At 38.6% G+C, this 22,656-nt stretch overlaps 1 protein-coding gene across 1 annotated transcript; it reads left to right on the forward strand.

Moving 5' to 3' along the window:
- Window positions 1-4,908: 4,908 nt before the first annotated feature.
- LOC140941580 (endothelin-converting enzyme 1-like) lies at window positions 4,909-22,204 on the forward strand. Its single transcript, XM_073390599.1, has 19 exons — window positions 4,909-5,038; window positions 6,054-6,244; window positions 6,436-6,687; window positions 7,162-7,236; window positions 8,266-8,379; window positions 9,520-9,651; window positions 11,005-11,132; window positions 12,051-12,285; window positions 12,455-12,553; window positions 13,199-13,276; window positions 14,166-14,266; window positions 15,116-15,177; window positions 16,045-16,096; window positions 17,743-17,810; window positions 18,277-18,401; window positions 18,589-18,654; window positions 19,112-19,207; window positions 20,652-20,728; window positions 21,269-22,204. Exons 2-19 carry the CDS (start codon window positions 6,194-6,196, stop codon window positions 21,366-21,368), a joined length of 1,911 nt encoding a protein of 636 aa, XP_073246700.1. The 5' UTR covers window positions 4,909-5,038; window positions 6,054-6,193; the 3' UTR covers window positions 21,369-22,204.
- Window positions 22,205-22,656: the final 452 nt, after the last annotated feature.

Here is a 22,656-nt window from a genome sequence, read left to right on the forward strand (position 1 = left end):
AGGTAGGACTTCACGGCAACGGATCTTAATGGATAAAACTTTTGTATTGATTTACTGTCTCAAATGCAAGTGTACTTATCACCTTAGTGAATAATGCATGAGGTTCTATATAAGCAAGTAAACTTGTAATGTAAAATTGTTATTTTCTAGTCTCGGGGGTCGGGTTGCAAAAAATATCTTAAGATTAAGGGAACTCGTAACTATTATTTCAAAACAATAGGTTATTGTTCCAGAACAAAAGTTAAGAGCTCTCTTATCTTAAGAAGGTTTTACGCAACCTGGCCCGGGAGAGCAAGAGATTCACAATGGTTCAAGGAATTTGAAGCGTTCGTTGTCGGTCCGTAGCACAAGCTCGTTTACTAAAGCCGTAAGGAGCATTTTATTGATGCAAGCGCGTTCGCCTCCGATTTTAATTTCCTCACGAAAGTTTCAGTTTCCTTTCAAGTTCCACAATTTCCCGCACTTGAGAAATACGGAAAAATCAGAAACTTATAATCACAGGTATAAAACATCAGATGTGACCAAATTTCAGTGCTCTTTTCTGTGCTGTTTTTAAGTGGTCTCAGATTCTGTATTATATCCCGCGCCCAAAATCGTCTACAAAGGCTTTTTTTTACCGTGTCTACACAATTCCTGTCAGTTTGAAATAAGTAGCCTAAAGAAACGCTCCATTGATTATTCAATCACAATGTGTCAACCCAAAAATAAACGATTGTGCGCTCTTAAGAACCCCCCAGCATAATCATTGTTTTCATCTCTGATTTTCGTGAGCTCTCCACCAGCCTCCACTAGTAAGTAGGCTTTAATTAAACACTCGAGGAATACCAAAAATCCCCTTCATTAAATTATTAAACTGCACTGAAGTTTTTAAAGTATTGCAGTACTTTCAGATTTTGTATTTGTATTATATCTCACCGCGCCCAAAGTCGTCTACAAAGGGGTATTTTATAATCATTTGACTGTGTATACACAACGTTGAATAAATTTCTCTCAGTTTGAAGAATCTGGCCAATAGACACGTCGCATTGATTTATATTATTACAATCAATGTGAAACCAAAATCTAGTACTTACGCTTTAATTACACTTTCGAAGGATACTAAAAATCGTCTTCATTGAATTATTAAATTGTACCGATACAAGTGGATCAATTGTAAGTGCGACGGAAGTAACTGTCAATCAAATGTGACGTATTCATTATTAACAGTTGTTAAGTATAGTTTATATATTCCCGCGCCGGAATGCTTGCTACTTTCGAGCTCTGACCGTAGTTAGCTTAAGCTGTATCGGCACCATTAAACAAAGTACTGCATTCCTAACTCCACTGAAAATGGAAGTAGCTGCAGACGATATTGCGCTATTGACCGACGAAGAGCGAAGGCTTAGTATAACCTACCGTCTCCGTCCGCACTGTGCAGGAAAGAGATGTCGAGTGATTGCCGGGGTTATTTTGATTGTGCTGCTTATCATTATTGGGATCGTTGTGTTTGGTGTTGTATTTGGCATCAAAAACAAGTCTGCGAAGTCCAACTCTGTGAAAGGTACTTATCTGTCACTCTAGATTGTATTGAAAGTTACAGATTCATTACTTGGGGCCTCGCCCATCCAATCACCTGCTTAAAGACGACAAAGCTAGCGCGATCGTAAAGTAGTTTACGTTGTCAGTTTCTTACTGATTTGACCCACACTAATGCAGCTTGCATGCCTGAGCTTGTCTGCGTAATAAATCGAATGCCGGTGCTTTAACTTGCACATGCTAGTTCAGTTTACGTTAGTCAGTTAAGGAGGTGGCGTGCAGCGAAAAAATGCCGGCATGCCGGCATTTCTTTTGATTTACGGAGAAAAATACTCAGTAATAAGATGGGTACTCCGATAAGCGTGATAAAGCAGTACCTAGTATAGTTTCATGAGGGCCGAGGCAATTCACGGTCGATGCATCTTTTTCTGAAATATTCATATTTATACCTGTTTACGAACAGCCCTTGAAAGCTCTTGAAGTTTCGGTTAGCGAAAAATTTTAATAGTAAAACTTTTTGTTATGTCTACCTAAGCCTGCGTAGCAAGCGTTTTCGATCGAGTTATTACTCGAAAGTTGGATCCATCCTTCCTCTTTCGCTTTCGTTCCAACTTTCTTGACGAACCCACGTGGAAACAATCGCTACGCCGCAGGCTGTCCACCAAAATCCCAACCAGGTCTTCGTGGTAGGTACTTCATATATGATTATTATTATGTACCTAAGCATACCTATTATTATTGTACTATATACAACACCATATACCCCTATACAACACCATACATCACCATACACCCCCATACATCACCATACACCCCTATACATCACCATATATCCCTATACGTCACCGTACACCCCCATACATAACCATACACTACTATACATCACCATACACCCTATACATCACCATACACCCCTATACATCACCATACATCCCTATACGTCACCGTACACCCCCATACATCACCATACACCCCTATACATCACCATACACCCCTATACATCACCATACATCCCTATACGTCACCGTACACCCCCATACATCACCATACACCCCTATACATCACCATACACCCCTATACATCACTATACATCCCTATACATCACCATATACCCCTATACAACATCATATATTCCTATACATCTCCATACAACCCTATACATCACCATACACCCCTATACATCACCATACATCCCTATACGTCACCGTACACCCCCATACATCACCATACACCCCTATACATCACCATACACCCCTATACAACATCATATATTCCTATACATCTCCATACACCCCTATACATTACCATACATCCCTCTACATTCCCATACACTACTATACATCACCATACAGCCCTATACATCTTTATACATCCCTATACGTCACCATTCACCGCTATATATATCACCATACACCCCTATACATCACCATACATCCCCGTACATAACCATACATCCCAACACATCACCATATACTCCTATACATCGCCATACACTTTCATAAATAACGATATACGCGAAGTTCTTGGAAGGATAAACGAAAACAGATCGAAATCCACCAATCACAAATCACGAACCACGGGCTTTCGTTTCCTAGGAAGTTCGCTAAAATGTAAAGGCAGCAAAGCGAAGAAAGCGTCGCTTCTTCAGATTGTGATTTAAGTCGCAGAAAAACACAAAATCAAAAGACGTTTTTGCCATCGCAGGTCGGGTATTATCCAAAAAAGCAGCTGTAAAAGCATCGATAATTGAAATGCCACATGTATTATGTAGCCTCATGATCTTATTTTGAATTAGTGTTATGAATGAGCAAACACCAAAGAATAGGGATAGATACCAGTGTTATTCAAAACCCATTCGTTTTTCCTTCCAAGAACTTCGCGTATAGAGGTGTATGGTGATGTATAGGGGTGTATGGTTATGTATGGAGTGTATGGTGATGTATGGAGGTGTATGGTGATGTATGGGGATGTATGGTGATGTATAGCGGTGTATGGTGATGTATGGGGGTGTATGGTGATGTATAGGGGTGTATGGTTATGTATGGGGGTGTATGGTGATGTATAGGGGTGTATGGTGATGTATAGGAGTATATGTTGTTGTATAGGAGTATACGGCGTTGTATAGGAGTATATGGTGTTGTATAGGGGGTATATGGCGATGTATAGCGGTGTACGGTGATGCATAGGGATGTATGATGATATCTGTAGATGTTTATAGTATAATAATAATAACATATAATAAGATATAATAAGTATGTTTATGTACATAATAATAATCATATATGAAGTACCTACCCGTCTTCGTGATCCTTGGTGCTGGCCAAAAGGATCGCTGGCGCGCATGAGCATTTGGTATGAAGGAAAAGCAGGCGGCCAGTTTATCGGAAGGTTTGTCCCACTTCCGTGAACGATATTGTGCTAGTGTTGTTAGAGACTTATCCATTTCAAAAGTTTCAAGGCAAATTATTTAGAGCAGAAAGCTGGTTGATCTGTTCTTTTCTGTCGGCCCAATAAAACTGCAAATTGATTCGATATTCCTCAATCTGGATCGCGTAAAAAGAACGGTATTCGAAGAGTTTCCGTTCGTGTAAAGACACGTTATTAAAGCCTGCACCTTCGAAATTCACCAGCGGCACTCAACGAATTTTTTCCGTAAAATAACAGTTCAGAGGAGCAATTAGAAATTTCTAAACCTCGAGAAAGGCTAAAAGTTTGTTGATAACGGTTTCGTTCGTCTGTCAATATTCTGAATTTTTCTACCAGGTTACCTACGATTTTCGGAGGTTGTTGCTTTTGTTTTTTTTTTCGTTAAGTCTCCTTGAAACAAGAAAACAGGAGGTTTGTTTTTACCTTAAACGATTTAGTTTCTTTCATTTTAGCCTCTCAGATGTATCCTCTGCCTCTCAAATGTATCCTCTGCCTTTCTCCTCTGACTGAAAAGCACCTCATAAGCTGTGGAAATCTTAGCTGAAAATAAAACAAAAAAATTAAAATTCTATCTCATTAAATTACGCTGGTCTGCAGGATTTCTTTAGAACTACGTACGTATACAAGAAACAATTGTATTTCGTGTCGTTTTACTTAGCGGTAGCTGAACCTACACCAACCTCCAAAGTACAGAAAACGACTGGAAGGGAGCAGAAGCCATGGACCAAAACATCAAAGCCGTGGACATACCCAACCCTAGCGTCAACGAATACATCAAAGCCATGGACATACCCATCCCTAGCGTCAACAAAGACATCAACGCCATGGACATACTCAACCCTAGCGTCAACAAAGACATCAAAGCAATGGACATACCCAACCCTGGCCTCAACGAAAACATCAAAGCCATGGACATACCCAGCCCTTACCCCAACGAAAGCATCACAGCCATGGATATACCCAGCCCTTACCCCAACGAAAACATCACAGCCATGGATATACCCAACCCTCGCCTCAACTCCAGCTGCTTCTGTCCTCTCAACGCAAACTCCGCCACCGATCATTTGTAACACTTCAGCGTGCAGGATCTCTCAAGGTTGGTGTTTAAAGTGCTTTAATTGTTACACTATTCAAAGATTTATCAGTACTACCGACTTGGGAGTCCTTACGCCGTCTGAACTGCATTGGCTTTGACTACGCTGTGTGATAGCGATCGACTCCCGGTTGATTGATTGGGATTGATTATAGTTTGGCAATTAAAATCTAGCAGATCGGATTAAGAACCTACAGCCTGCAATTTAGACACCCCTTTTTATATAAGAACCACTTGCTTTAATTCAGCCTAAACTGTATTTGGAAAAGATACTTATTAGCGTGATCTAGTTACCGTAATAATTATTATACAGCACTGGATCAGTATCCGTTGTGTTCTATTGTAAGCTTGTCACAGTCTCATATTTTTTGAAATATTGCTCATACAACAATCCAGAAATAAAATATTTTAAAAGTTATATTCACTATCTACAGCGGTCTCGCCAAAGCGACTCTACAACGCGCATACACCATGCATTCACTTTATCAACTTCGAGAGAAGACACATACTATGGGTTGTTCTTATGGCTTTGCATCATGCCTTACCGGCTCTGCGCTCCAATGCACCTCTTTCGGATAATTTGTTTTTTCTCTTCCCACCTCATCTCACCAAACTCCATATCGGGTCTATATCTTTTATCTGGAAGAGGCCGCCAGATTTTCCCATTCTTGTATAGAAGAATGGGCAGGCACTTTAATTAGAATACGCTTGTTTCAATTTTTTTAAATAAAACTGTTTACCAGTATCTCATGAATCAAATTTCTGAACTCTAGTAATGTTATATACCACACCCATGTTATAGGTATATTTAAATGTCATGACCTGCCCCATGCACCACTATTTGGGAAAATAACAACCCGTTTAGTCTGCGTGGAAGGCGTTTGAAAGAGAAGGAAAAGGCCCAAACGCCTGCCATAAAGACTAGAACCTACTTTGTCACTTGGTTTGAAACAAATAATATTAAATGATCGCGCTTACATTACTGAAAACCATGACATCGACTGTTTCACGATTTCAGAAATCTCCAGAGAGCTGAACACCACAGTGAATCCTTGTAACGACTTTTTCTCTTACGCATGCGGAGGGTTTTTCAAAAAACATCAGCTCGGAGAAAATCAGAGTACGGAAGATGCCTTTTCGGTCCTCTTCCACGACAATATGAGAGTAATACGACATGTGCTACAGAATGCTACTTCTGTTTACCCTCAGGTTCGAAATCAAGTTTCTTTTAGTTTGGAAATAATATATAACCTTCCATAATAATAAACATCATCATCATCATCATTATCATCATCATCATCATCATCATCATCATCATCATCATCATCATCATCGTAATCACAATCATAATTTGCATGTATTCTAACCAATTGATGCATGTTGTTGTTGTTGTTTAACAGAGCTCATCGATAAGGAAAACCACTCAAATTTACAACTCGTGTGTTAATACAGCTGCTATTAACAACAGAGGAAATGCACCTTTATTAAGCTTGATAGAGAAGTACGGTGGTTGGACAGTAACCGGAAAAGGACTGAACTCCTGGACAGTGCAAGAAAAAATGGGACGCATCCAAAGAGACCTGAATGTACACTCTTTGCTGTTTGCTTCGGTTGGGACGGATGACGATGATTCCACACGTAACATTCTTACAGTAGGCAAAGCATTTATTGAGTCATTAAATATGCGCAAGTGCCTGTTAAGTAGGTAGATACCGGACAGAAATGCTATCAGTCCAGCAAAAAAAAAAGTAAAAAAAAAAACGATAATAGTCATGGTAACAAATAAAGACTAGAAAAGTTAAAACTCTTCTGTTAGTCCCAAGGTCTCGTTGTTCCGTTTCGGGTCACTTGATCCAAGCAAAAATACGTCACCGAAATGAACTGACCGAGAAGGCCTGCGAAGACGCTGCACAGGGCTTAGACAAGAATCGAACAACACTTTGTTGCACAACATTGGTTCGAAATGTTGCTGGAGAAATCCTTGAAAGAATAAGAAGAGATGTATAATAACTGGCTCTTACGGGTTTCCAGGGTGGTTGGTACAATACAGATTATATATTTGATTCAAAATATTAGTCAGCATCCACGTGCTAGTTCTTTCTCGGTCTTTTGCATCTATTTACTAGATTGGAACCTCACACCTAGGAATCTGGATTTGGTTCTACTATGACCAAGACACAACAGATCCTGAAGTTTTAAAGGTTGGTATGGCAACTGGCGCCAATTACTCGGTAGCCTGTGCCAGGTTCTCAGATAGTGAGGACGTCGCGAAAACAACGTCAGGCAGCCCCCCGCGAGTTTTTCGTTTCAGTTTTCACTCTCTCTGCAAGTAAGTATCTTAACAGCTGGAGCAGGCTAATTAATCGGCTCCTGAAGCAACTCATTTTTTACACCCATAAATCCACAATAAGGAGGTAAGAACCGAAACTTATAACTAACTTTATCAAGTTAGCCTACCTGATTATCTCAGTTTCTTTGAAATAAATAATGTGGATCTAACTTAGAGGCTGAAGATCATAATATTAAGACGGAATCCATCAGGAAATTGAGTAATTTTATTTTTCAGAGCACAAAAACCTTGTACCAGAATAATTTAAACAATATTGCATTTTTTTTTTTACATTTTTAAGGGCTAAAGATGTAATTAGTCATCTGTAATAACACCAAAGAAAATTTCTTATGGGAGCCCGAGAAAATGAATGTCAAATAATTTCACAAGAACTGTGAAAACACAGGTAAAATCCTGAAAATTTCTTGTGTAAGATGTAATTTTCTCGGGCTCCCATAAGAAATTTTTCTTTGGTGCTATTACAGATAACTAAGTACATTTATAGCCCTTGAAAAATGTAAAAAAGACTGCAATATGCTTTAAATTATATATTCTGGTACAAGGTTTTTGTCCATTGAAAATCAAAATTACTCAATTTCCTGATGGATTCCATGTTAATATTTTCCACCTTCATTGCGTAAATTAACCTATAGTCCATGTGATCAACCTGCGCATGAAATCAGGCGGTCTCCATTTCACTTAACCGTTTCTCTCTTTCAAAAAAGTCGCTTCTAAATGACACAGCCCGTGTTTTAAGACGATTTTTCCAATTTTCTAAGCAAACAACATCATCAACAACAAAAGAGGAAGCTATTGCAGCTAAGATAAACCTCTCCAGGTCATTCTCCAAGTCTGATTCTCCTTTTATCTTCCTTTTATCTTCCATTTGCGTCACTTAAAGATTCAACACGCATATAAAACGTACATGAGAACGATTGCACGTCTACTTGGAGGAGGATCAGATTCAGAGAAGAAGATGATGCGTATCTACAACTTTGAAAGGGACCTTGCAATTGTAAGTTATGGTTCAGGTAGAATATAAAACCAACTCCAAAAATATTAAATTGAAAAGGGACAGTCTACACTAATAAACAAATTCTTGCTCCTGCAAATAACTAACTGTCGTAATCGTTCATAAGTAAGATACCTAAACGATCTCAAATGTGTGCAATTCCACAATTGGTTTCAACTCCCACGCAAAGGGGTCTTCCCAGCCAGTGTCTGTCAGGACTCAACAGGATGCATAAAAGAGCGCAGCTGAAATAAATCTCTCTCTACATCAGAAACCAGGTGAACGCGTCAAACATGGGAGCTTCAAACTCCTTCCTTGGAGTTATAGGCCTTATCACGGTTTTCAACGCCTTCTTTACGAGTAGGTTAGCGCGTGAGAAATTACAGTGTTTGTTTGAGAATCTAATGTCGAATAATTTCCGTAAAACCGCTGTTCTGAAAAAAAAAAATGAATTGTAAACTAAAGCTGCACAGCAAAGGATTGTTTACTAACAAGGTTTGGGGGCCGTTACTGTGCTCAAATTTCTCCAGACCCTTGCTTTAGATTTACCATATATTTGTCTGCAATTTTTCCCGGGAAATTTTAGTCGGCAGGAAGACAAATGTTTACAGACAAATGTATAGAAAATTTTAAATAGTGGTTCTAGCGCTTGTAGCTGCATGTAACGCCCTGAAATTTTCAGTACAATCGTTAGGAGTGAAGCTTTAGTTTACAATTCATATTTTTTTCAGAACAGCCGTTTTACGGAAATTATTCAACATTAGATTCTCATACAAACACTGTAAGTTCTCACGCGGTTGCCTACTCGTCAAGATGGCGTCGAAAACCGTGATAAGGCTATTCGGACCCTTCCCCGAGAGAACACTAGAAACGAGGTTGGAAAACTCTCAAGAAACGAGGAAACTAGAAGGAGTTAACTTTCGCAAAGACTTCTGAGACTGTACCTGTGACTGGCGAGTCCCCGGTGAACATCTCAGAAAGGCAGAAACAATTGCGATACATATTTTGTCTCCATTTTCCTTCTTATTTGAAAAGTGGACAATAACATGGTTTCTTCATGATAAACGACAAAGCCATTAGAGATTTTACGCTCTGTTTCCTATCTTCTATTTCATGATATTGCTTTTTTTCCCCTTTCTACAGTGGTGGGATCGGGACAAAGCATTCTCAGATGACTTGGTCCAGCCCCTCGGGCAGTATTATCATTCAAGAAGATCCCTGGATTTCTCATTGGACAAGACTATCGCTGACTTTTGCTCGGACTCCAATTTTAATGTGCGTAATTTTAGCGACAGTGGACACACTGGAAACCCAGGTTACCAGTTTTAGCACTGTGATTATTTAAAAGATGAAAGATACGAAAACCAAATTTGTATATAGTTTCTATTTCGGCTTTTTATAGTGCAGGCAATAGAATTAATAATGCTACTTTTGGTCGTTCACAATGCCACCTATAACTCAGAATTGCCAAGGTATATGTTGTGGTTCAATTTTATCCTTGGTTCAAATTTTATTTCGCTTTGTTTTTCAGTATGGTGATATAATAATGAGTTTAAAACAAACGGAAATAAACTTTAAACCAAGGATAAAACTGAACCATAACATATATAATAGGCACTTGAATTCGGTAGATCAAGTAGCCTCCCACGTAGACGTTTTTAGGAGAGCTCGTTTTTCATCCCTCCCCACAAACGCCTGCTCAACCGAAAGCAACATTCCTTTCCCGTTGTTTTATTTGCGTGGTAAGTGACCAATCAACAGTTGTGTAATAAAGTGTTGACAAACTAAACGCGACTAAAACGTGACCCTAGAGCTACCGTTTTCCTTCTTTTCTTTTCTTCGCAAAGGTTATGCAGTGCATGGAGTATTCTAAAATTTGACTAAATCTTATTTTTGCCGTTCTGAATGTGACATTTATTAGAGGTCAGAACGTTTTCCCAGTGTTTCTTCCAGATCGAGTAATTATCAGATTACCTTGCGGTCAAGGTCAACTTTCCAGAATTTGGAAAGTACAATGTGATTGGCTAAGCATGGGAAAGGAATGTTGTCTTCGGTTGAACAGTCGTTTGAGGGGAGGAATGAAAAACGAGCTCCTCTAAAAACGCCTGCGTGGGAGGCTATGGATCAAGCACCAGCTCTCATTCAGGGCTGATTTACCGAAGGGTTACTGCGAAAACTTTAGATTAGAACCGGGCTGTTTATCATTTGCAGAAAAAATTCCGTTAAATCCGGTTCCAGTGGCAAATGTCCGGCTGCAACTGAACATCTGAACACTAAAGGTAGTCCTCTTTTTCCGGCTGGAAAGTTCCAAACGGAAATTCTTGTTGCTTTTGTTAAATCGCATCTTCGATACCAGTTTCAGGCCTTCTCAGCCGTTTTTCGGTAAAAGGAATATTTTTAAGTGTAAAAACGGTAAACGCGACTCCGGGACGAAATTACCAGTCCTGTCAGATTTTGCTTACCATTTGACCAAAGGCGTGAACCGACCGCTTTGCCCATGTACAAGGTAAACAAACCGAAATTCCTGAATACTTTTAGAAAGGGCCAAAGGACGTCAGTTACAGTAAACGCGGATTGCGGGCAATCAAACTACTAAAGTATCAATCAACACTATTTTTTCATTTACAGCCAACTTTTATCCTGGATTTTTTGAACACTGCATTTCTGCACCAAGGAATTACTTTCGACTCTAGGGAAAAAGTTTACTATGGGAATCACTTAATCTTCCGCCACATTGCTTCGAAGTATCAGACTACGTAAGTGTCACGTAAATATTAGTCATTTATTACTAATTTTTTTAATTACTAAATAGATGAGTAAAAATGAATTTTAAAAGTGTTTATGAACAGTACTGTCTTGTATCTCGAGAAAATTATTCCCTTTAGTGGTTTACTTTTACTTGTAAAAAGCGATGTTATTTTTTTCCAATATTCTTCATGCCCTTCTCTCAGCGGTGTTCTTATTTATCTTGGCAATTTTATCGAATCAATAACAGCGCCCAGTGTAAAGAAGAAGAAGTCGGTAAATTATGATCAATTAAAAGCAACCTATCAACCTTTCAATAATAGTGTAATAATCAGTGCTACCGGACAAAGTTGACAAAAACATATGAAGACGGTGATACGATGTTAAAATTGGCAGCCCAAAGCTAATGTTTGCCTGACCACAGTGACAAAGTTAGGGGTTACTCCAAGTACTTGTACATACTTAGATAACAAGCAGTTATTGGTTTCGGCTTTCGTATTATGCAGATAGCTAAAACATGCTAAACTCGATCGATGTTAAGTTCCATGTTTGCATTCAGGATCGGAATCGATGCGTCGTTGTATTTTTTAGGCAGTAGTTCTTTGCAAAACTTGTGTGGTTGCCGTCCCTTTTCCTGTCGATATCCTGTAATATTGATGTCATCTTAGTGGATATCGCAAACGTCTCTTCCAAATTTGGCAACGCTACCTTATCATGGAGAATACCGCAAAAAGGAAGATTTGAGCCAATCAGAAACGACGAAATAGTTTTAATGAATTATTATGGAGGCTAGTAAGTGTTGTCAAGAAACAAAAGGCTATTGTTTGAGAAGGACCATTTTAAGAACATTTTAACTTGTCGGCCCATTCTGGAGCCGACGTATCTAAAGTAGCCACAGCCTATTTTTCTTGCCTATATTTGCTAAATAGATCCCACGACATTATCAAGGACTACATTATGTGGCGACTTGTTTCCCATTACGTTTGGTCAATGCCAGATGCTTTTGTTGAAGCTAAGCTTGAGTTTTACAAGGCTATGCGCGGGACGCGAAAAAACCGACGTCAAAGATGGTCTTTCTGTATCGATGAAATGCTGACACCGATGGACATGACTCTGGGGAGGATGTATGTTGACGCACATTATGACGAAGCAACTAAAACAACGGTAAAGTTGTAAACTAAATTTAAAAACTAACGGCGACGCACAGTCACAAGCACGACTCGAAGCTCGCATCTTCCATATCAATCGTTATGAATATATTTTTGCCCGGAAGTAAGCACATTCGATTGATTGGTCGGCTGAAGTTCAATAAAAGTCGTTCTTTTTGTTTCAGGTACAGGAAATGACGACTCTTATTCGCGAGGCCTTTATTAATAACCTCAATTCGGCGGATTGGATGGATACAGAAACAAAAGAAGCCGCCAGGGAAAAGGTAAGAATGTCATTCATAGGTTATCAAGACAAAGAGGTAAAAAGTGTTCAAAAAGCTCGTTCTCTTAATTTTACGGGTTTTCGGAGTAAGTCGGTGTTGGTACAGTACACCTCTTTTGCACAGTATTATTTGTATAATATTCCCTTTTTAATTTCCATTAAATCATTCGTCTTGGCGTGTTTATACCATCTTTTAAGTTTTCTTCTTACGGACGTCGATAATGAAAAAAATAGGAGGCCACATGTTTGTCCCCATAACAGTCAGTACTGTAAATTTGAGTACTCTATGACTGGTTAACGCTTGTTATTATAATGGCTACAATAGTACTCGCGCTCTCAATGGCTGTTCTCTCGTAATGACCGGGCATTAATAGTTAGGGTCCAAGGTATATACAATCCGTGTTTATCTTAATAGTCGACATCCATGTTATGCTCAATTGACAGCTGTCAAAAGGGTATCCGCTGACCTGGCTGTATCGCGCGCTCAAGTGTACAACTCATTGCGGTGATTTTTTAAAGTTATTTGCTGACCAGTTATTGGTTGTAGTTGATGGCAGGCTCAGGTCAATAATGAAAAGGCAATATAATAAATAACATATTAACCTCGTCCGTTCGTTCATAAAGCACTTAAATGTAATCATTGCAGGCCAATGCTATAAAAGAGGATGTGGGATACCCACCATACATCAAAAACGACACAAAACTTGACGAACATTACTCCATGGTAATAATAGTAATAATAATATTAATAAAAGTAGGTTGAGTTTGATCGTTCGGGTGAACGTAGTCCTGAATAGGACTGTTGTTGTTGACAGTGACTGACGTTTCGACAATCTGTGCTGTAGTCATCTTCAGAGTCAAAGATGACTACAGCACAGGTTGTCGAAACGTCAGTCACTGTCAACAACAACAGTCCTATTCAGGACTACGTTCGCCCGGACGATCAAACTCAACCTACTTTTGAAATGACTCCTGGGTTCAAACCTTTCACAATAATATTAATAATAATAACATTCGCAATAATGGCCGCGGTGGGGACGGAGAATGAAGTGATGTGTTCCTTAGCTCGTTAACGTTCATCTTGATCATGGAATGGTTATCAAACCCGTTAGACTCCTTTGTTGTATGTTTTTGTTAGCTTTTCTGGACATGACAGTGCACAAGGTTCAATAGCATTCCTATCATTTTGAACTTACCGACCAACAGAAACATCGCACTAATTTATTCAGTCACAATTTGTGAACAAAAAACAAAGGATTGTGCACGGTCAGGGAGCCTCCAACATAAACTACAGCACCATTTTTTTCAACTGCGATGTTTGCCTGCTTTCCTAGCCAGACTCCTCTACTAACTATGTCGTGATAAACAATTTTTCCCTATGCGCCAACACTGCCTCGCCCATGCAATGCATTCAAAAGTTTACTTGAATATGCCAATCCTCGAGTTCAAATCCTCGGTCGCGCTTCCAGTTGGGGATTTTTAATCACGTTCTCATCTATTTAATTTTCAAGATTCACTCTTTGGTTTAGTTTTTTTTGGTGATATATCACTTGTCTCAAAATATGAACGCTACTTATTTATCAATTATTTATTTTTTTCCCCAATATCACCAGCTGACAGTAAGTGATGATTATTTTGAAAATAAAATAGCAATGAACAAAATGCTGGTCCAAAAAAACTTTGGAATGCTTCGCCATCCAGTCAACAAGGATATGTAAGTATTATTTTGCGGATTGCCGGCACATTTGAAATGATTTTAGCCTAACAGGTGGTGGGTGGTGGTGGAGTGTGGATTTGTTTTATTAGGTATGTCAGAAATTATCCTTAAAATGTGAGCCCTCAGGGTAACTGCCATTATAAGTCATTCAGCTATCTTTCAAACGATATTTCATAGTAAGTCATTTGGCTTATTCCCAAGGATTCTGATCTAAACCTTCATTTAATTTGCAATAATAAAAATAATCTGACTGAGAGACTTCTTCCTCTCCAAATATAAGAAACATTGGAAATGATATGCCCAGGGGCCGACTCCTGGTAATCGGCTCCTATTCCAAAATTCAATTTTAGCACTGTGGCACATGTACCAACTCCACGGTATGGCCATTACGTTACGCATGCGCACAGCCATTTTACCCCAGCAGTGGCAGCCACGGTCAGCTGTTTCGCCCTTATTGAGGCTCATCAGCATAGCATAGCCGTCGGGTTTATGAACGGGGGAACTCGTGCATCAAAGAGTCTTTACTTCCGAGACGAGTGCAAAGAAGCACTTCTTTGAGTGCCAGCTCCACCGCAAACAACTAGTAGTTGTTAGTTGGGGACCGCAAAACAGGGGTGATGTGGTTGTGTGCATGCGTAAGGTACTGGCCATACCGCGGAGTTGGTACGTGTGCTTTCAGTGCTTTAATCGGCTCCTGTTCGTATAAAACGAAGCGTTAAAAAGTCCAAATGGTCCGTTAAGAATTTCTAAACTCAACAGCAAAATTTACTGCATCATCGTTAAGCTCCCTCGCATAGCATTTTGACTTAACTTACCTTACATATTTTTATATAAATGCCATTTTAGGTGGCCGGAAGAAAACCCTGCAGTAGTCAATGCATTTTACTATACACAGAAAAATACAATAGGTATGTGGGAGTTCCCTCCGTCCTCGGAATTTTGGTAAGCCCTTTCTGGAGATCGATAAAAAGAAAAATGTTCACAATTCACCAGTAAACGAAATTTTTCTTTACCAGCTCGCAACATCTTACAGTTGACGAGATGAAAAAAGAAAACAAATACACAAAACAGAAATTAGAAAAAGAACTTTTTATATAAAATAGGGTTCATAATGACCACCAATCTCAATCCACAATATTAGTAAAAATCAATAGTTCTCCTCTATGACAGATAAATTAAAATATGGCATAGTTGACTGATTAGAAATGTAAAATGTACGCAGTACCATAAGTTTGTTAATTAACAATTAATGCATGAGGCTGAGTAATTGTTTTATTATTCATTCAAAAAAATTCCTAGTTTAAAAACATAGCTAAAACATGCTTACCTCCATCGATGTTAAGTTCATCTTCGATAGTGCACGTTTAGGGTTGTTCAGCTCTTCAAATTATTCTCCAAATAGCAGATATCGCCATTCGAGTTGTCTTCGTGCTGTTTTTGCCGTGTTTTTAGCTATTATTGCGGGTAGTTGTTTGTCTGGAAGGGAGTGAAATGCCCGCCATTTTTGTTTCCACAACCAAAACAACTCAACCTCGTCCCCAGGTCTTCTCGGTTAACGGCGCATTAACCTGCAAGCTGTCTGCACTTTTGACGTCATCGGTTGATTAATCGCAAAATTCTTCCAAATTTGATCAGCAGTAGGTGGTTATGGTGAACTATGCGTGTGCTTTCAACCAATCAAAAACGTAGAAATATTTTGAATGAATAATAATTACAAATGACTATTAGTTAGACAAATCTGTATTTAATATTTGTTACATTAATTCTTTTCATAGTATTTTTGGCAGGGATCCTACAGACGCCATTTTACACGCAAAATTATCCGAAGTAAGTAAGTGAAGTAAGTTACCCGCGTGGACACTATAAGACACATTTTGAAGGTAGTTTTAAAACTGTTTGTCAATCACGGAAGCAAGATAAATTACTTTAGAGAGATTTATCTGATTATTTGTTAAGTAGAACACTGGTGCAAAAAAAGAGAAACCAGGAAGCTGCAAACCTACACGGTTGAGGCTCAATATGCGACCACCTCTTGTAAGCGACCACGTCTTATTATTGATCACCAATTCAAACACGACCACCCACCCCCCCCCCCCCCCTTCCCCCAACGACCGCGACCACCTTCTGAGGTGGCCGCTTTTTTTCAATTTTTCATTAGTTTAGCCTCTTGTAAGCGACCACACGACGCGTGGTTTGACCATGAGTATGAATGAATGAAGCTTTATTTAATCTCGGGTTTGATGAGGTTGGTTAGACCTCTGCCAAAAAGTATGCTAATGAGCCGAGGAAAAAAAACAAAGAAAACAAAACAAATAAATAAAATAATAGAGAAAGAAAGGGAAATCCAAAAATTTATTTACAGTATAAAGCCTAAAATTACGTGATATAGCTATTTATAATAAAAAGCACAATTACTTAATAGAATATAGATATTATATAGAATTAGCTAGAACCTTAGCTGTCGGACTGCTTTTTTAAAGGCTGACAATGTACTTAGGGATCTTAAGGTATCAGAAATCTTGTTCCAAGTAACAGTCGCCAAGTATTTTACTGACTTCTTGTCATAACGAGTCGTATTAGGTTTCGCGGGTACTTGCAGCTTGTTAACCCCTCTCAGGTTTTTGATGTTGTCTCTTAACCTTATAGGTCTCTCAGATATTCAGGTGGATAATTGTTAATTGTCTTAAATACAATAATTAACAAGTTCTGGATATGTCGATCCACAAGGCTGTAACCAATACGATCAAAAAGAGTGCTAGTTTGTGAAGAATCGTCACTGTATCCAGTTTTTTACTATCAGACTTTAAACAGTGATGCCATATGGAGGAACAGTAATGAAAATGAGACATTATGCCTGGATATTAATCCCGTTAATATCCAGGCATCGATATCTTTGCACCTCCATCCGCGAATCGGCAAAAAGTATTGGCATAGTAGAGCACCCAAACACGTTAAAATATCTTGTCTTCCTCGGGATTCATCACTTAAGCGTTCGTGAACTCGATGAAATTATTTCCATAGGAAAAATACAAAAATGAAGAAAACATAAACAAGCAATTGCTCCGGAAATTTATTCGAAGGGGTTTCCACTTTTATACATCACAAATACACGGAAATCACAAATTTTTCTTTTAAAAAGTTCTTCGTATATTCTAAGTAGCACTTTGCACACAGCGAATGAGTCAAGTGGTCGCTTTCAAGAGGTTAAGAAAATAATTAAACTTTCAGGCCTAAAAAGTGGTCGCGGTCGCTTAAGGTGATTTTACACTGACGAGACGATTCGCAACGACGATTTTTAGCGCAACACAGCGTTGCAACATTGTTGGACATTGTTTCGAATAGTGACAACATTGTTCCAACATTCTAAGGCTGTGTTGCGCTTAAAATCGTCGTTGCGAATCGTCTTGTGTAACATCACCCTTACGAGCGGTGGTCACACATGGAGGTTCGACTGTATACCGTTTTCTTTCCAGGTATCTCAACTATGGTTCACTGGCAACGGTCATTGGACATGAAATTACACACGGATTCGACGACAGCGGTAACTTTTATAGTTCTCTTTTTCAATACTTGAGGTAGAAAAGTTGTAAAAAAACACGACTTTGAATTCATCAACATCAGATGTTACGGAGTGCTAAGAAGATACTGGCATGAACAAGGTCACTTTTTGTGGAAAAGGAATATTGGCCTGATTTTTAAAAAGACAACAACAGATCACACTGTGATAGTTTGGTCAAGGTTCAAACTCAGTAAATGTCTTTCTATTATTTGCATCAGAGCAGACATCGGCAAATTGTGATGGTAACGTTTTAAATAACATCAAAAGTTTGCTTTGTCTAATTCTCCGTTAAATCACTCGCCCTTGAGAGAGTGAAAAAATCCCGTCATTGCTTCATTCCTATGGTCATACACACTATATACTCTCTCAGAACAATGTCACGACCAATAAACCCGCAAGTATTTCTAGAGTAATTGTTACTTGTGTCGATTTTTCATATCTTATTTAGGTCGCCTTTATGACAAAAATGGAAATTTTAACGATTGGTGGTCTGAGGAATCAGAAGCAAACTTCAAATCCAAGAGCGATTGTCTTGTCGATCAGTACGGTGATTACAAGGTGTTTGGAAAAAAGGTAAGTGGTTCAATAATTTTTTTTGTGGAAGGCTCTTGAAACTAATCATCGCCTAATGTTGCAAAGGGGAGAGCTGGCAAAACGGCATGAAATTTATTGTCTTACAACTTATAATTGCATTATCAACACTTGTATAATATTTTAGCATTGTAATACTAAATTACGTCTTCGGTTGTTTGTACTACAGATAGACGGCAAACAGACGTTGGGTGAAAACATCGCTGATAACGGAGGGTTAAAGTTGGCATACGAAGTAAGTTGGCATATGAACAAAGATGGAAGGGTTTTCATTGATTTATTTTTAGCTTTGGTTAAAATATTTGATTCGAAGCTGTCAGTAAGCTCGATCCCAACCAACGACAACGGCTCAGCAGCAAAAAACCAAGGAAAATTTTATCGTCAGAGACTATCTGCATACGGTTTATTCGCTCTGTCACTATAAGGTCTACATCTCTACTGTTCAGTTTAGTTTTATAATAATAATGATAGTAATAATAATAATAATGAGAAAGATAATAAATGGTAATGATAATGATAATGAAGATGATAATAATAATAATGGCAACTTTCATGTCACGTCGTAGCCCGCCCTTGAAAGGTGATCAATCAAGGTTATACGGTTTAATGTCTGCGCTTACTTGTTTTCTCTTTGTAGCGTATCATAACTGACAGTCCAGATTTCATTTTGTGTTTAATTTACTTGCATTTAGGCATATCAGTCCTGGGTGAAGGCCAATGGAAGAGAAAATCCATTACCTGATCTTTCTATGAGCGTGGATCAACTCTTCTTTATCGGATTTGCAATGGTATGTTTCGAATAAATTATTCTCTGACCGACCTTCAGTATCCCATTATACAGGTTTTTTGGTGTCAAAGCGCATACATTTAATATGATGTTTAATTTTAAACAAATCCAGTTGACAGACGATGTGGAGTTCTAATGTGTTAGTACTTTCAATGTTGCTATTACTGCCAGTAAATCACTAGTCTGATATCGGCAAAACTTTTCTACGAAATTTCACGTAGTATATTTCTGATGACAAATTTCCCGGGACAGAAACCCTCTTCACATATATGGGATGTTTTCCGAGAAAAGAATGATCTTAAAAGCATATTTTAAAAGAATACATTTTAAAAAATATGTGAGATCGGGGATTTAAAATACAAAACAACCAAAAGAAGCCGATACACATGCAAGGAAACGATTATCACCGAACTCACCGTTTTAGAAAAACATAACAGTTAAGCTGGTATTAAAAACTATGAGTAATAAGTAACTTAAAAACAAATAAAGAACGTATTAAATCCGTTTACCTTTCATTTCATGTACTGTTCAACGCATGATTTGCATCCATTGGTGCCACTTTGTTGAGCAAGATATTTTATCTGGTTTATTAATAGACTGAAAAGTGAAGCATTTTACGGTGCGTTGTTCCGTGTAAATTTCTTTAGCTTTCCCATGTTACCGTCTTGAAGGTACGATTCTAATTGATTTCCACGGAAACCGAAAATATTGCTAGAAAAGTTTGAACTGACGACCAATTCTTTTCTGCTAAAAATGCAAATGGTGTGGGTAGCGAACACTGTGAATCCTATTTTCCCGCGCCGGAGCCTGCGGGTCAACCTCGTTTCCAGATTCATGGTGACGTCAGAATTGTAACCACTTTGCAAGGCTGCTAAAAAAAGTGATTCATGTGGAGAGCATTTTGGTTTATGTTCTACGCCAAAAATAATGTAAAAAAGCTGTCTGGTTATTTGTCATGGCTATTATTAAAACTGAACTGTTTCCGCTGTTTAAAAATTCTAATTTCCCGCGGAAGAAAACCCTTTTATCTCCGCTCTTTGTTACGTAACCAACAACAACTCCCTCTTACTTTTATCATTTTTGAGGGAGGGATGGCGAAGTTACCTCAATTATTTTGACTACGAGCTTGAGGAAGGGCCGGCAAATAAATTCATAGCTAAAGCGAGTATATTTTACAAGCAATATTCACCAAATTTGACTACTCCGTTCGGGCATTTAGTGTTAAACGTCATAATCATTCATTCATTCTGTTTCCACCCTACTCCGGTAAATCGACATTTGATCTATTTTAACTGTAAGTGCAGTACTTATCTCAGTTCTGAATGGCGCGTGAAATAGCTTTACAGTATAACCTGATCAAGAGCATGTTTAATTAGAATGAAAATAATTTATAAATAGGTCCTCCTTCTTTACATCCCACATACTCTTGTCCCTCATTATTTCAGACACACTGTGCTGTTTACAAGAAGAAGGCGGCTCTCTACCAAAGGGAAATAGACTCACATTCGTATGATAAATACAGGTCAATAGTCTTTAAGTTAATTCTAGAAACACGATACGCGCCTCGTAAGTCAGTGTATAAAAATTAGATTGTGGAACAGTAGAAAGCTGGTGCATACAAATAGCCTGCGAATACAGTTGTCAGCTCTCCTCGCTCAACGTCGCTAGGGCCAGGAGAGGAGAGACAGCTGTATTCGCAAACTACATTACAAATAGTGCGTCTGACTGACACTTTCCGGAAACGAAACGTGTGTTGGTCCTGCACCATACGCTGTTACCCTAACTGCCTTCCCTATATAATTCAGTTTTAGACCTAGTTTTTAAAGGCTGCACTCCATTACTCCCTCTGTACGCTACTCTCGAGTACTCGCTACATTTTATTCGATCATACAATTCCTGTATCCTTGTTAGTCACTGATGACTAAAGGCCTGTTGCCGGCTCTATCCTTGTTTCCTCTTAAAATTGTCGTTGCGTTTTTATGAGAGGGCGGGCTGAAACCACCAAGTATCAATTACAGCCATTGGTTTATAGATTAACATCAGTGTCCTTTTTTCTTTCCAGAGTCATTGGCTCGCTATCCAACTTTAATAAGTTTGCGAAGGCCTTCAATTGCCCTATTGGAAGCGAAATGAACCCCGTGAAGAAGTGCTCTGTATGGTGATTAACCCTATTAAACAGCCGAACATCTTTAATACGGACATCAAAAGAAGAAATTGAACACAACTATACACATTACCGATAGATGTCCTTATTTTGGATTAAGGAATTGTATAAAGTTTGGTATCTTTGGGCCTACAGAACTGTCCGTAATACTGAGGTGTCCGTATTCTTAGAGGTGTACGTTATTATAGTAGAGGTACAGAATGCATGAAGTTTTGGTATACTTGAGTCCATAGTCCGTAAGACCGTGAGGTGTCCAATTTATATGGATTACAGTAGAGATAAAGAAGTTTTGTATCCTTGAGCTTTTACTGAGGTCCACATTACTGAGGTGTCCCTCCGTATTATCGATCCGGATGTGTTGTCATTTGCCTCCGATTAGAAAAATCATTTGGACACTGTATTTACACTGAGCTGGTTTAGTAGCCAAACAATAGACTAAGTCATTCTCTCTTGACGAAATGTAATGGGTTAAAAATAATATTAAAGCAGGTTCATTGAATTTACAGACCATTTTAGCCATTTTAGAGTCAGTACTATCTGAGGGATGAAAAACGGGCTCCCCTAAAAACGCCTGCGTAGGAGGCTAGTACTATCTTTGCTTTGATTTGCTTATGAAATGAAGTTTTTCCGTCTGCGTACATCGTAGCTTCTTTTCAAGGGGAGTTGTCCTGAACTATGACTCATCTTGCTTTCATGAAGTAAGATGCCATGTAAACGGATCTTGATCAAACTTTATTATTTTTAACATGCATTTGTGTGCCATGCAGATGTACTTTTAAGTTTTAACAATATTGAATAACGCACGAGTACATTGTGCCATATACCAAAATAAACTTGTAAGATCAGATGGTTACCTTCTTGTATCCGAGAGTGCAAGATAAGATTTTTTACGCTGGTTTTTGAAATCAGTTTGCAGTATTTGTTGTTCGTCCGTAGCCTGAATTCGTTTACCCAGGTCGTGACGACCAGTTTACTTGGCTTGCTCAGTGCAAGCGTGCAGCACCGAGTTTACCCACGAAAGTTTCAGTTTCAGTTCCATTCAAGTTTCACCTTCCCACATACGGGAAAGACAATCAAACCGAGTAAAACAACGAATATAACTAAATTTCAGTGCTCTTTTCTGTAGATTATCAATTGGTCTTACTACTGCTATTTAACAATTATTGAACGAGGCTGAGTATGATGTGAAGATTGACTGAGATCGAGAAGGGTATCATACCCTGATCCGCCTCGTTCGGATCATTCGAAAACTGAATTCAATAATAATATTGTTTTATTATTCAATG

This window comes from Porites lutea, chromosome 6 (genome assembly GCF_958299795.1).
Source record: "Porites lutea chromosome 6, jaPorLute2.1, whole genome shotgun sequence".
In the NCBI taxonomy this organism is placed as follows: domain Eukaryota; kingdom Metazoa; phylum Cnidaria; class Anthozoa; order Scleractinia; family Poritidae; genus Porites; species Porites lutea.

Excerpts from the sequence above, each read along its gene's own strand:
- LOC140941580 (XM_073390599.1), top strand. The coding sequence starts at position 6,194 with ATGAGAGTAATACGACATGTGCTACAGAATGCTACTTCTGTTTACCCT. Across the intron at positions 6,245-6,435 it reads CTACTTCTGTTTACCCTCAG|AGCTCATCGATAAGGAAAAC; the intron begins GTTCGAAATCAA and ends GTTGTTTAACAG. Across the intron at positions 19,208-20,651 it reads TCTTTATCGGATTTGCAATG|ACACACTGTGCTGTTTACAA; the intron begins GTATGTTTCGAA and ends TCATTATTTCAG.